This window comes from Oryx dammah, unplaced genomic scaffold (assembly GCF_014754425.2).
Source record: "Oryx dammah isolate SB20612 unplaced genomic scaffold, SCBI_Odam_1.1 HiC_scaffold_1, whole genome shotgun sequence".
Classification (NCBI taxonomy): Eukaryota; Metazoa; Chordata; class Mammalia; order Artiodactyla; family Bovidae; genus Oryx; species Oryx dammah.
The window spans coordinates 17,028,393-17,044,578 of NW_024070185.1; the positions used below are offsets into that span (position 1 = coordinate 17,028,393).

At 40.9% G+C, this 16,186-nt stretch overlaps 1 protein-coding gene across 6 annotated transcripts in view; it reads right to left on the reverse strand.

Moving 5' to 3' along the window:
* IFT74 (intraflagellar transport 74) overlaps positions 1 to 16,186 on the reverse strand; it is a 104,380-nt gene that overhangs the window by 13,674 nt on the left and 74,520 nt on the right. For all 6 annotated transcript variants that reach the window (XM_040238050.1, XM_040238035.1, XM_040238025.1 and 3 more), the window contains one exon: positions 15,640 to 15,766. In XM_040238050.1, the coding sequence (XP_040093984.1) occupies positions 15,640 to 15,766 (127 nt within the window). The remainder of the gene's footprint in view (positions 1 to 15,639; positions 15,767 to 16,186) is intronic.

Here is a 16,186-nt window from a genome sequence, read left to right on the forward strand (position 1 = left end):
GGCCTGGAAGTCATGGGATCTGAAGGGAAGTCATTCACCATCGCCTCGGCTCCTCCTCCATATGTCCCCTCCCCCATGGGGTTACAATCAGCAAGTAAGCTCTGTCCTCCAGAGAAGGAAAGGTCATCCTCAGACAAAATCTGCCCTCTAAGAGAGGTACCAGACGGGGAGGGGGGAACTATGCACGTTCATGTTCTGTTATCTATGCAAGACATTACCCAATGCAAGGAACAATTGGGCTCATATTCCGAGAACCCCCAAAAATTTAAGGATGAATTTGAGTGTCTTAGCCTTAACTTCTCCCTCACCTGGAGGGATATAATGGTCATCCTCACCCAGTGTTGTAATGATGAGGAAAAAGCTTGAATCCTAGATCAGGCTAGAAAAGTGGCTGATGAGAGACAGCGGGTAGATGTCAGTCTGGCCCCTGCCGAAGAGGCAATCCCCTCTACAGAGCCAGACTGGGATCCTAAGGGCAGGAAAGGAATCCTTAAGACACCTCATTACTTGCCTACTACAGGGAATGACCCAGGGTGTCCGAAAGGTTGTTAATTATAGTAAGATAAAAGGGGTTACACAGGAAGAAAATGAAAATCCAGCTCTTTTTTTGGGCAGACTCACAGAAGCCTTTAAAAACTTTACCAAGACAGATTTAAAAAGTATGGAAGGAAGAGTCCTGTTGGCCCATTCCTTCATAACCCAGGCAGCCCCAGACATAAGGAGAAAATTACAAAAACTAGGAAAAGGAGCAGAGACCCCAATTTCCGATTTGGTGGAGGAGGCAAATAGGGTGTTTTTGAACAGGGACCAGGAGGAGGGAGCAAAAGGAAGCCCGAAAAGATAGGAGAATAGGCAGACCCAGGCCTTGGCCCAACAACAGGCTAAAATCTTGGCTTTGATTCATCCTGCCATTACGCGAGAGTCCAGGGGAGAGCAAGGAAGGAAAAAGGATCTTAATAATCCACCGTGGCTGAGACACATCCAGCGTGCCTACTGCAAAGAGGATGAGCACTGGAAAAGGGAGTGCCCGTATCGCCCTAAGGGAAGGCGTATGGAGACCCTTAAACCTGCTCCCTCTGTATTAGTCCTGGGCTACCGGGACTGACGGTGCCCAGCGGTTCGAGAAACCCCCACGAATGGTGAGGTCCAGATCACTCCTCTCGACCCTTGGTTGACTCTAAAAATAGAAGGTAAGGATGTGCACTTTCTTTTAGACACGGGGGCTGCCTTCTCTGTTCTTCCTGATTAGGACCTTTAAACTCCCAGACCAAAATGGTGATGGGGTAGATGGAAAACCCCAAAGCCGAAATTTTACTAAGCCCCTCCATTGTAAGGTGGGCAACTGGCAAGGAACCCACCCCTTCTTATACATCCCTGGTTGCCCTGCTCCCCTACTGGCGAGAGACCTTCTTTGCCGCCTCCAGACCAGAGTGACTTGGGGAAAGCTAGAAGTTGATAATTTCCTTTGCCTAGTGTCTGAATATTTACAGTCAGATGTAGAAAAGGAGGAGTCTGGCCCTTTCTTAGATGAGGTCAATCCCCAGGTGTGGGATGTCTCCAGCCCTGGTCTAGCCATAAATGTTCCACCAGTCAAGATTCTTCTGAAGCCAAGTGCTCCCTACCCCTGGAAAAGACAATATCCCTTAAAACCAGAAGTTCTTGAAGGTCTTAGACTATTAGTTAACAAATACCGAGATACTGGAATTCTAATCACCTGTGAGTCTCCCTGCAATACTCCAATGTTGCCTGTTAAAAAACCAGATGGATCTTATCGATTCATCCAGGATCTAAGAGCTGTTAATGAAGCTGTGGTTCCCATCCACCCCATAGTCCCAAATCTGTATACCCTCCTATCCCAAGTCCCAGGAAATGCTAAGTACTTCTCAGTCTTTGATTTTAAAGATGCCTTCTTTTGCATTCCTCTCCATCCTGAATTCCAAAAACTCTTTGCTTTTGAGTGGCGGGACTTGGAAACAAGGGAGGCCATACAACTCTGCTCGACTTGACTACCACAAGGGTTTAGGGACAGCCCTCATATTTTCGGGACTTCCTTGGGGAGAGAATTAAGGGAATTAACTTTAATAAACAGCAATCTAATACAATATGTGGATGACTTACTCATAGCTAGTCCAGATTTTACCAGCTCTCAAAGGGACACTATTAAAACTCTAAATTTCCTGTATGAAAAGGGCTATCAAGTATCCCCCAAGAAAGCTCAGATTAGCTTAACCCAAGTAAAATACCTTGGACTTATAATTATGGAAGGAAAAAGAATGCTTGACCTCCAGAAGAAATCCCTTATCTTAAATACCCCATAACCCCAAACAAAAAAAACAGCTTAGGGGATTTTTAGCAATGACTGTGTTTTGCAGGATCTGGATTCCTAATTATGGCAATCTGGCCTGACCCCTATATGAAAAGTTAAGAGGAAAAGAGGAAGAGCCACTTGATCAGGATGAGACCTGCAAGGTGGCCTTTAATGCCCTAAAAGAGTCTGTCACTAGAGCCCCAGCTTTAGGCCTCCCAAACCTGGAAAAGCCTTTCAAGCTTTATGTTTCTGAAAGGATAGGAACCGCTCTTGGGATGTTAGGACAAATGATGGGGCCTGTATTACAACCCGTGGCTTATCTCTCAAAACAACTAGATCAGATGGCCAGAGGATGGCCCACTTGCCTCCAGGCAGTAGTGGCCACCGCTCTTACGGTTAAGGAGGCATCTAAGCTGACCCTGGGTCAGCCCACCACAGTGTATATGCTTCACCAGGTACAAGCAGTCTTGGAAACTAAAGGGGATAGGTGGATGACAGGAGGAAGGATCACCCAGTACCAAGCTCTCCTCCTTGACACTCCAGAAATAAAGTTGAGGGTCTGTCAGACTTTAAACCCAGCCACCTTACTGCCAGGTCCCCCTACTTACCCTTTGGATCACCAATGCATGCAAATCATAGACAAGTTATACTCTTCTCGCCCGGACCTATCAGAGACACCTTTATCTGACCCAGAGGAAAAATGGTACACAGATGGCAGTAGTTTTGTAGAAAAGGTAGAGAGGAAAGCAGGAAATGCTGTAGTGAGCCTAGAAGAAACTAAGAAAGTGGGTCTCTTCCTTCAGATACCTCAGCCCAGAAAGCTGAACTTTTTGCCCTGACAAGAGCTTTGGAATTAGGGGAAGGAAAGAGGATTAATGTGTATACGGACTCTAAGTATGCTTTCCTCATCCTGCACGCCCATGCAGCAATTTGGAAGAAAAGAGGGATGCTCAGTGCTCGAAGCTCTCCTATTAAACACAAAGAGCTCATTCTCAGGCTCCTGGAGGCAGTCAAACTTCCTGCAAAATTAGCTGTCATCCACGGTAAAGGTCACCAGAAGGGGCAAGAAGAGGAGGCCCAGGGAAATAGAAAAGCTGATCAGGAGGCAAAACGAGCTGCTAGGGAAGCTACCCCTGTCACTGCTATCTGCCCCCTTTTCCCCAAGGAAACCCTGACTCCAGATTATACCCCAGAGGAACATTCCTGATATGCTAGGCGGGGCTGGGAGATTGGGTCACATGGGTGGTTTCAGACTGATCAGGACCAAATAATACTCCCTGACTCTCAGGTTTGGAAAATTATTAACTCCTTACAAAAAAGTACCCATTTTGGAAGAGATAATCTGAAAATCTTGCTCAAGCCTATTCTCTACCATCCCCAGTTGGCTAAGGTTGTTAGACAGGTCTTAAACTTGTCCAACATCGGGGATCATACCCAGGAGAGGACTGGCAGATGGATTTTACAGCTATGCCAAAGACCCAAGGGTTTTCTTATTTGCTAGTCTTTATTGACATGTTCACAGGATGGATTGAAGCGTTTCCTACTGAGAGAGAGCCACAGAAGTCTGTAAAGCTCTGCTGAAGGAGATAGTACCTAGGTCTGGGTTGCCTTGATCACTTCAGAGTGACAATGGGCCCTCATATACAGCCACGATATCCCAGAATCTGGCCGCATGCTTAGGCATAAAATACCGCCTCCACTCATCTTGGAGGTCTCAAGCTTCCGGAAAGGTAGAGAAAGCCAACCAGACTCTTAAAAGGGCTCTGGCCAAGCTATGTAAAGAAACACATAATAAGTGGATCCATATGCTACCTATAGTCCTCATGAGGGTACGGATAGCCCCCAAAAGGCCACTATTATTAAGCCCTTATGAAACGATGTATGGACGTCCATTTCTAACTTCTGATTTGTTTTTTGATGAGGACACCAATACTCTCTTAAAACATATAATTGATTTGGGAAGTTTTCAACCAGAACTCCAATGATATGGAGAACAGATCCTCCCTAGACCACAGGAAAACTTGAAAAATCCCCAGGTAGAGCCGGGGGATCAAATATCAGTAAAGACCTGGCAAGAAAAAGGGAGTCCAAGCCAGTTGTCCAAAAAATGGACAGGACCATACCAGGTTGTCCTAGTAACCTCAACTGCTGTAAAAGTGAAGGGTCTATCTGCCTGGGTCCACAATTCTAGAACAAAACCCTATGGCCTACAGGAGGGGGAGACGAGGACTGAGACCCCAAAGCCAGAGGACAACTATTCCTGTGAACCTGCTGAAGATCTCAGACTCTTGTTCAGGCGGAACATCAACTCTCCTTCAGAGAAGTAAAAATGCATCATATGATGTTCTTCCTCTTTCTAATCATATCTCCCTGTATGGCTATTCATCTCTCCCTAAACGAGGCATATACACTTGCAAACCACACTGCTTCTCGACTCAACCTAACCAGCCCCTGCTGGATCTGCATTAATGGCAGAAGTTGGGGGTATGTCCAACCTATCCCAGGGTATCAATGGCCCACCCTTCCAGCTGAGCTACATGCTGTTACCCAGCGCACCCCATCTGGTCGCGGTATGGCCTTTTGGGAAAAAGGGGAAAAAAACTTCATGCCTTGGTATCAGCAACAACTGTCTATATTTACCCCCTCAATAACATCTGCAATCCCACCTGAGCCCTTATTTTCTCTCTTGACTAACATTCCCCAAGTGACCTTCCCTATCTGTCTAAAAAGCGACTCCCTGACAGGGGTGTCAGTGGGAAATTTAGGCAACTCGCAATGTGCGGTGACTTTCACTGTTGAAACTGATGGGAAACCCCGGGACCTAGAAATTTCACTAGGGTATTACGATTTAGCCCAAAGTCTGGGAACTAGAGGTTCTGGCAGAACTGACATACTATACCTATCCCCAAACATGAGGCTCTCCTCGAATGCTATTAACCAGTCTCAAAAATCCATGTTCTGTTCTGGACGACCAAAGAACCACACCTGGTCATCCCGGTTTCTAAATCGGGCAGGCAACCCTGACCCGTTATTCCCTTGTAGGGGTACCCACTCCTGAAAACCTAACCCTATGGTGGGAGCCTAAACGAAATATTCTCTACCTTGAGGACAGAACCCAGGATGCCTCACAACAATTGAATCCCTTCCTAAATGCCCTCACTGCTGCCGGTTTTGCAGCAAGTGGAGTGACAGTCTCCTCCCAGCTACTAAGAGACTGCCCCTGTTCCATTATAACATGTTCCAGTTGTAAGGCAGATGGAAATCCTGTTCCTCTTTGGCAAACCCATTTTGCTGCCCAGCTTAAACCCAGTCATGGTGTCTATTTCATATGTGGGGATAAAGCTTATTTATCCCTACCACCTTTTTGGTCAGGAACTTGCTCCTTAGGGTATGTTACACCCCACATAGATCTGGCCTGGAGTAACACCTCCTTGCCTTTACCAGTATATACCAGTCAGAGGATATGTCGTGCGGTAATACTTAACCCTCTTTTCCTGGCATTAGGCCTGACCGCTGGTTTGACAGGAGCTGCCATGGGGGGCGGGGAACTTCTTTACATAAATTTCAGCAGCTTTCTACCAACACTGCTGTAACCATAGAAAAAACGGCAAGGACCCTCCAACACCTACAATCCCAGTTAGACTCCCTAGCTGCAATGGTCTTACTTGGGCCCTAGATTTACTGACTGCAGGACGGGGGGGCACTTGTCTCTATCTAAAGGAAGAATGCTGTTTTTATTACAACCAGTCTAGCAGGTCCAAGAAGTTATCAAGGGGCTTTTGAACAGGCCACAAAGATCTGGGAATTGAGTTCATCAAGTGTATGGAGTTCTCTTTCTTTCCCTTCTTGGCTTCTACCGTTCATGGGTCCAGTGATAACTATCTTATTAGGCCTCCTATTTGGCCTCTGTATACTCCAACTCCTTACAAAGTTTATTTCCAGCAGACTCCAGCAGTTTCAAACTAAATTGCTGTTACTACAAGGGTGGAAGCTGGTTTCAGATGTGGAACACCCCAACTTAGATCAGGTAGAGAGAGACTTCTGCTCTGCTAGGCAGGCCTACTCCCATGCACAGCAGGAAGAAAAGTTATAGAAGAAAGAGACCTCCGCCCCAATTCCCAAGAAGTATCTTGACTATGAAATCTCTCAGGAGGGAGTTGTTAGGGGAAGCACACTGATTGAAACCACCCACCCTGGCCAGGCACCATAGTAACCATTTGCATGAGTTGTTTTATGACAGGAGATCCTGATAAGGAATATGGAACTAATAAGCCACCACCAACTGGAAGGGTTCGGGAAAGGTCTAAAAGAGACACTTCGTGTCCATCCACTTCCCAGAATCCCTCTCGCTAGCATCCATCTTGGTTAAGCGATGCGTGCGCCACCAGGAAAGACTCTGAATTAGAATGATTGGCCAAAGACCACCCAGAAACTAATCCCATCACCATAAAACCTGACATTGAGAGCCACGTGGCAGAGCAGTTCTCCTGGGTTCCCTTACCCTACTGCTCTCCACCTGGGTGCACTTTCCCAATAAAATCTCTTGCTTTGTCAGCACATGTGTCTCCTCGGACAATTCATTTCTGAGTGTTAGACAAAAGCCAGGTTTGGGGCCCTGGAAGGGGTCCTCCTTCCTGCAACACTACTTCAGGCTTCTTTTCCCAGGCATCATCCGTTGTTCTGGAAATTTTATTCCAGGTAACTCAAAAACAAATACTAAAATGGAATTGAAATATATGTCCTGTATATCAAGGTGAAGAAATCTGAATTCAAACCTGGTTTGAATTTGCCAGTTTCCTCTCTCCTGTATTGCCAGAGACTGGCATGGGAATAATCTGATACATACTGTAGTTACTAATTTGTAGAGGCATACAGTGATACAGTTTCATAGAATATTTTATGTTCATCTTTCCTCTATTTTAAAGTAGGAATATGAATACCCCCCACCCAAAAATATAGTGGTATTTCAGAGCTGTTGTTGTTCAGTCGCTCAGTCATGTCCAACTCTTTGCAGCCCCATGGACTGTAGTATGCTAGACTGCCCTGTCCATCACCAACTCCCAGAGTCCATTGAGTCGGCTCATGTCCATTGAGTCGGTGATGCTATCCAACCATCTCGTCCTCTGTTGGCCCCTTCTCCTGCCTTCAATCTTTCCCAGCATCAGGGTCTTTTCCATTGAGTCAGCTCTTCACATCAAGTAGCCAAAGAACTGGAGCTTCAGTTTCAGTATCAGTCCTTCCAATGAATATTCAGGACTGATTTCCTTTAGGACTGACTGCTTTCATCTCCTTGCTGTTCAAGTGACTCTCAAGAGTCTTCTCCAACACCACAGCTCAAAAGCATCAATCCTTTGGCACTCAGCCTTCTTTATGATCCAACTCTTACTTCCATACATGACTACTGGAAAAACCATAGCTTTGACTAGTGGACCTTTGTCAGTAATGTCTCTGCTTTTTAATACACTATAGTGTAGGTTTGTCATAGCTTTTCTTCTAAGGAGCAAGTTTAATTTACTGGCTGGAGTCACCATCTGCAGTGATTTTGGAGCCCAGGAAAATACTCTGTCACTGTTTCCATTGTTTCCCCATCTATCTGACATGAAGTGATGAGACTGAATGCCATGATCTTTGTTTTTTGAATGTTGAGTTTTAAGCCAGCTTTTCCCCTCCCCTCTTTCACCTTCATCAAGAAGCTCTTTAGTTCCTCTTCACTTTCTGCCATAAGGGTGGTGTCATCTGCATATTCGATGTTACTGATATTTTTCCTGGCAATCTTGATTCCAGTTTGTCTTTCATCCAGCTCGGCATTTCACATGATGTATGCTGCATTTAAGTTAAATAAGCAGGATGACAATATACAGTCTTGACACACTCCTTTCCCAATTTGGAATCAGTCAGTTATTCCATGGCTGGTTCTAAATATTGCCTCTTGACCTGCATACAGTTTCTCACGAAGTAGGCAAGGTGGTCTGGTATTCCCATCTCTTGAAGAATTTTCCAGGTTGTTGTCATCCACACAGTCAAAGGCTTTAGCATACAGAATGTAGCAGAAGTAGATGTTTTTCTAGAATTCTCTTGCTTTTTCTATGATGCAACAGATATTAGCAATTTAATCTCTGGCTCCTCTGCCTTTTCTAAATCCAGCTTGTATATCTGGTAATTCTCGGTTCATGCACTGTTGAAGCCTAGCTTGTAGGATTTTGAGCATTACTTTGCTAGCATGTGAAATGAATGCAATTGTGCAGTAGTTTGAACATTCTTTGGCACTGCCCTTCCTTGGGATTGGTATTTCAGAATATCAAAAGCCAGACACAACATCCTGCTAAAAATAATTATATTTAGGGACAGAAGATTTTTATATTAAAAGTAACATATTTCAGAGTAAAATACAAAATTCAGAATGACTGGGATGTATCATTCCCTGTATATACATATTATTTTTCTCTGGCTCCTTTTATTGTTTACTCTTTATTGTTCCATTTCAGCAGTCACGACGATGTGCTTAGGTGAGCAGTTTTTATATTAACGTTTTTTGGGGTTTGACGGGCTTCTTCAGTTCAGTTCAGTTGGTCAGTCATGTCCAACTCTTTGTGACCCCATGAACTGCAGCACGCCAGGCCTCCCTGTCCATCACCAACTCCCAGAGTTTACCCAAACTCATGTCCATTGAGTCAGTGATGCCATCCAGCCATCTCATCCTCTGTCGTCCCCTTCTCCTCCTGCCGTCAATCTTTCCCTGCATCAGGGTCTTTTCAAATGAGTCAGCTCTTTGCATCAGGTGGCCAAAGTATTGGACTTTCAGCTTCAACATCAGTCCTTCCAATGAACACCCAGGACTGTTCTTTAGGATGGACTGGCTGGATCTCCTTGTAGTCCAAGGGACTCTCAAGAGTCTTCTCCAATACCATAGTTCAAAAGCATCAATTCTTTGGCGCTCAGCCTTCTTTACAGTCCAGCTCTCACATCCATACATGACTACTGGAAAAACCATACTTTGACTAGATGGACCTTTGTTGACAAAGTATTGTCTCTGCTTTTTAATATGCTGTCTAGGTTGGTCATTAACTTTCCTTCCAAGGAGTAAGCATCTTTTAATTTCATGGCTGCAGTCACCATCTGCAGTGATTTTGGAGCCCCCCAAAATAAAGTCTAACACTGTTTCCACTGTTTCCCCATCTATTTGCCCTGAAGTGATGGGACCAGATGCCATGATCTTCATTTTCTGAATGCTGAGTTTTAAGCTAACTTTTCACTCTCCTCTTTCACTTTCATTAAGAGGCTCTTTAGTTCTTCTTCACTTTCTGCCATAAGGGTGGTGTCTTCTGCATATCTGAGGTTATTCATATTTCTCCCAGCAATCTTGATTCCAGCTTGTGCTTCATCCAGTCCAGCATTTCACATGATGTACTCTGCATATAAGTTAAATAAGCAGGGTGACAATATACAGCCTTGACGTACTCCTTTTCCTATTTGGAACCAGTCTGTTGTTCCATGTCCAGTTCTAACTGTTGCTTCTTGACCTAGGTCTGTACAATTTTTTTCATCAAATTCAGAAAAATTTCAGCCATTTTCCAACTATCTTTTCTCTCCCATTCTGTCTCTCTTTTCTTTTTGGGACTCCAATTACATGTAAGTTAGACTGCTTGAAAAAAGACTGCTTGAAATTGTCCCACAGATCATGTAGGCTCTACTCTTTTTTTCTTCTTCTTCAGGTTAGTTAATTTCTATTTATTTATCTTTTAAGTTCACTGATTCTTTTTTCCAATTGTCTTCTATCTTCTGTTACGATCAGTGATTTTTTTCATTTTAGTTGTATTTTCAATTCTAGAATTTTCAGTTGGTTCTTTTTTTTGTTATTTTCATTTCTTTGTGGGATTCTCCACCTGTTCATTTAGTATGATTTCATTTTCCTCAAGCCCTTAAATATGCTTATAACTTTTAAAGTCCTTTTCATTTCAATATCTGGATTATCTCAGGTTTAGTATATAGTGACTGCTTTTTCTCTTGACTTACATTTTCTTCTTTCTTTACATTATTAAATTTTTATGGTATAATGGACATTTTAAATGATGTTAGAGACTCCAATTCTATTCCTTTGAAGAGTGTTGATTTATATTATAAATGAACAATTAACTTTGCTGAAATTAATGAAACTCTAAACTTTTCTCCTTTGGAGTACATAGCATCTGAAATCTCTGCATTCAGTTCTTTCAAATTCTGCTTTTTCCTTAGGTCCCATAAAGTCTACTCTATGCACATACATTTCAGTAGCCAGATAAGTATCTGGTTGGCATTTATATACAGATTTCTGGCACTTCTTACCAGGATGTCTCTCTTATACAGGGCAGGCAATGGGTAAGTAAGTTGGTTTTTTCAAGTAAGATTTATCAAAATTTACTTGGAATTAATTTTTATTATCTATACAGATTCCCTAATAGAAAAATTAAATACAAAGCTGCTATTAAACCTTTTTATACTACCTAAAAAATCAGAAAGATTAAAATATACCTGGAAGGTGACATCATAATAAAAATATGTTCAAGAATTGAGTGACTTATAGCTTATTATTATGACAAAATCACACAGGATATTAAATATCAAACAGTAAAAAAAAAAAAAAAGCTTCAGAAGACATTGATTTAACAAAGAAAGTTGCTACCAACCAAATTTGTCCTAAGTTGGTATAATTAAATGTGAACATTTCCTCTGTCCCTTTAAAGAATCTAAAGGCTCAACAATATTGACATTTTTTATTTTATAAGATACGCATGGACTTAAATGTTGAGAGGGCTTTCGTTTTGGTGGATTAATATTTCTACTAGGGTTGGAAATAGTTAAGATGAGAATCAAAGCACTGAATCAAAGTCACTGAGGCTTATGGTGTTTCAATGTTCCAAATAGGAAATGTACTTAGTTTGTATATTTTCACTGTTCAGTAAAAAGCTATATAAATCTAACTACAAGTTTAATTTAAAGATATATTAGGGAGATACACTTAAAAACTACATATACTGCTTTTCCTAGAGAAAGGGAGAAAATGGTTGGTTGGTATAAAGTTTATCTTCCTTTAACAGCAGGTCCCCATGAAAAGCTAAAACCTTCTCCAAGAGAAGAGACAGGAAGAGGATGCAGACTAGTTCCTTCTGATATGCTATGAAGTTGAAAAGTTTACCAAGCAGTGTGTACATAGTAGCAAAATCTCAGAAGGAGCCACTTTGACCTGGGGAAATGTTCCTGAAATATTCTGCCATCAGAGCATTTGTTTATTCTCTGGCGTTTCCTTTCCAAAAATATAAATAAAAACTATTGCTGACAGGTTCCTTGCCTCTTCACTCATGCAGTTTATCAGTGCTTCTTAATCTTTTTTTTTTCATTGTTGTCCCCCAAAGGAGCCGTTTGTAGACTACTGTTTCCCTAGTCACCTCCCATGAAGTTTTTGTATTAACAGATGTATATCTGTTTATGTACAATGACCCTTTGGAGGGCGACAAACCATTATAATTAGTGTCTAAAATTTTTTTTTACCTTCTTCCCAAGAAGTAATTTTTCCCCTTGGGAGTGATTTGCCCCATTAAGAAACATAAAGTACACCAAGAAAATTAGGTGAGTTCCAATTATAACTTCAAGGGCCAAAGGAAGGCAGTTCACAAAAAGGGGATGTAAAATTCATTATCTCTGAAAGCTGAATCATAATATTCTAAACCTCTTATGGTGATCTCCAGATAGAAGTTTCTTATTGGGGATAATGTTAAGGAACAATTAAAAAAACAATGTATATGCATGGCTTAAATTAACACTTGAAAACATCTGAGTACAATACTGCTATATTAATATTTAGAATGGATAACCAACAAGGACCTATTGTATAGCACATGGAACTCTGCTCAGTGTTATGTGGTAGCCTGGATGGGAGGGGAGTTTGGGGGAGAATGGATACACGTATCTGTATGGCTGAGTTCCTTCTCTGTTCACCTGAAACTATCACAACATTGTTAACTGGCTATACCCCAATACAAAATAAAAAGTTTTTTTAAAAAAGTAACTGAGCACAGAAAATGAAATTAATTGTAGGGGGTCAGATAATTCAAGCTTTAAAAGGGAAATTTTCAGTAAAACCCTTATCAGAGTAATAAACTGGATTTTTATCTCCACTGAAACTAGTTCTCATTTTTTTTATTAACTAGGTTTTTAAAAGAAATGTAAATACAAAATATAAAAATATGAAAGGAATACTAAGTTATGATTATTGAATTCATTTGTTAGTTCTGATATTTACTCTTTAAAAATGTATATTTCTTATATAAAGATAGCTTAAAGGAGGCAAAAACTTGTTGAATTAATACCGACCTTAGATAATGAAAAATTTTAAACTATGGCTTAAAACACAAAACAGAAGTTTCTTAGATGAAATAATTAAACATAAAATACTTCAGCTTATGAAAAACAGAAAATAAAGGTGTAAAAATATTCATAGTTGTATACATCCAAAACAGCTGAAAGACGATTGTGAAGAGATATTTGTACACTCATGTTCATTGAAGTATGTATGATTCACAATAGCTTTGGGGTAGAAACAACCTAAATGTCAACAAATGAATGAATAATGAAAATGTGGTAGTTACCATAGTACAGAATATTTTCCAGTCTTCAAAAAAAGGAAATCCTGTCACATGTCACAACACAGATGAACTTTGAGAAATATTATGATAAATGAACTAAACCAGTAACACAAAGTCAAATATGCATGATACCACTTGTAAGAGGTGTTTAACATAGTCAAACAGAAAGTAGACTATGGTTAGCTGGGGCTTAGGAGGAGGAGAAAATGGGGAGCTGCTGTTCAGTGGGTATAAATATCACTTTTGCAAGATGAATATGTTCTAGATATCTGTCACATAACAATGTACAGATAATTTACTATACTGTACACTTACAGACAAGATGGTAAATTTTATGTGCTTTTTACACCGGGTTAAACAAAATATATATTAACAATCACCTCTTTTTTACTTTTTTAATGTGGCTACTAGGAAATTTATATATGTGGCTAGCATTACATTTCTTTCGGACAGTGCTGCTCTAATCTCATGTTAGTCATAATGACTGAAACTAATTGTAATTAAAATATGGCCACCTGCAGGACCTCTCCTAATTACCCAAGACCAGGGGGATATGAGCTCTGTGTACCTCCATTGCTCTTTATGCTTATATCATAGTAGTTTCATTATATTTCAATTATTTGTCATTCTACCAGACTGAAAAGTTTCTTGAAGAAATAGACTGGATTAAAAAAAAAATCTGTTGTTGCTGTTCAGTTGCTCAGTTGGGTCTGACTCTTTGTAACCCCATGGACTGCAGCATTCCAGACTTCCCTGTCCTTCACTACTTCCCAGAATTTGCTCAAACTCATGTCCATTGAGTTGGTGATACTATCCAACCATCTCATCCTCTGTCATCCCCTCCTCCTCCTGCTTGTGACCCCAGCATCAGGATATTTGCCAATAAGTTGGCCCTTCACATCAGGTGGCCAAAGAATTGGAGCTTCAGCTTCATCATCAGTCCTTCTAGTGAATACTGAGGGTTGATTTCCTTCAGGATTTGATCTCCTTGTTGCCCAAGGGACTCATAAGAGTCTTCTCCAGCACTATAGTTCAAAGGCATTGATTCTTTGGCACTCTGCCTTTTTTACTGTCCAGCTCTCACATCCATACATGACTACTGCAAAAGCCATAGCTTTGGCTAGACGGACCTTAGTTGCCAAAGTAGTCTCTGCTTTTTAACACTCTGTCTGGGTTAATCAACAGCTTTTCTTCCAAGAAGCAAGTGTCTTTTAATTTCATGATTGCAGTTGCCATCCACAGTGATTTTAGAACCTAAGAAAATAAAGTCTATCACTGTTTCCATTGTTTCCCCATTTATTTGACATGAAGTGATGGGACCAGATGCCATGATCTTCATTTTTTGAATGTTGAATGTTAAGCCAGCTTTTTCCCTCTCCTCTTTTACCTTCAACAAGAGGTTCTTTAGTTCCCCTTCATTTTCTGTCATTAGAGTGGTGTCATCTGCATATCTGAGATTATTGGTATTTCTCCCAGAATCTTGATTCCAGCGTGTGCTTCATCCAGCCTGGCATTTCACATGATATACTCTGCATAATTGTTAAATAAGCAGTGTGACAATATACAGCCTTGACGTACTTCTTTCCCAATTTAGAACCAGTCTGCTGCTCCACGTCCAGTTCTAACTATTGCTTCTTGACCTCCATACAGGTTTCTCAGGAGGCAGGTAAGGTAGTCTGCTATTCCCACTTCTTTAAGAATATTTCATAGTTTGCTGTGATCCACACAGTCCAAGGCTTTAGCATAGTCAATAAAGCTGAAGTAGATGCTTTTCTGGAATTCTCCTGGTTTTTCTGTGTGTGCTGTGCTTAGTCATTCAGCTGTGTCTGACTGTGACTCCATGGACCATAGCTCACCAGGCTCCTCTGTCCATGGGGCTTCTCCAGGCAAGAATACTGGAATGGATTGCCATGCCCTCCTCTAGGGGATCTTCCCAACCCAGGTATTGAACTCAGGTCTCCTACATTGCAGGTGGATGCTTTACCATCTGAGCGACCAGAAAAGTCCATGCATATGGAGTGGGTAGCCTATCCCTTCTTCAGGGATCTTCCCGAATCAGGAGTCGAATTGGGGTCTCCTGCATTTGAGCCAAAGGATGTTGGCAATTTGATCTCTGGTTCCTCTGCCTTTTCTAAATCCAGCTTGAACATTTGGAAGTTCTCAGTTCACATACTATTGAAACCTAGCTTGAAGGATTTTAAGCATTACCTTGCTGGCATGGGAATTAATGAAATTGTGCAGTAGTTTGAACATTTTTGGGCATTGCCTTTCTTTGGGATTGGAATGAAAAGTGACCTTTTCCAGTACTGAGGCCACTGCTGAGTTTTCCAAATTTGCTCACCTAGATAAGCATGATGGTCTTATTACTCACCTAGAGCCAGATATCCTGGAGTGTGAAGTCAAACAAAGCTAGTAGAGGTGAAGGAATTCCAGCTGAGCCATTTCAAGTTCTAAAAATCTCTGTATACCCAAATTATAGCAAAGGTACAAAGCAAATATTCAATAAATGTTTAATGAATGAGAATATGCAAATGAATTACTATGAAGTGGATATGAAAGCCACACAAAATTCTGAGCCTATGAATGACTACAGCAATAGGCAATCATAAATTACATCCTTAGTCTTTAAAAAAAATCAAAGAGAATAACAGATTTTTAAAGTTCCAATTCGTTACAGAAAAAAGGACATTAAAATCTACAGTGTTTTCTCACCTGAAGTCAGATTCCTAGCCGTACTCTGTGATTTCTGCATTTCAGTAGATTTAAAATTGAGATCATCCTGCATCATTTTCAGCTCTTGATTGGTGATAGAGGATATCTGTTTCATACGATTTATATTCTGTATTTGCAGAGACATAAAAGTGGAAAAAATTCCATTGATTTAACTTTCCAATAAAACTCTTAAAAATGCTGCTAAAGGACTGGATGTTTTGAAATATAGCATTCATTACATATATATATTTTATAAAAGAAAACATGATATTCAAAGTCAGATTTCTCAGTAAGGAGAGGTTAAATTAAAATTCAGAATTGTTTCTTTTATATTTGCTTTATTTCACTGTAGAAAGATTCAACTATGCTATTATAGGAACTGGATTTTTAAAACACTTAGAATATTGAAAAGAGATCATATATTTTTCCTCCTATGGTACCACAAAATAGTAGCTGCTCAATAAACATTTTTTGAGGAATCAAGATATATTAGGTATCCTGCGCTCTTACATAATAGTGAACATTTGCGGTTTTTGAGTTGTATTTA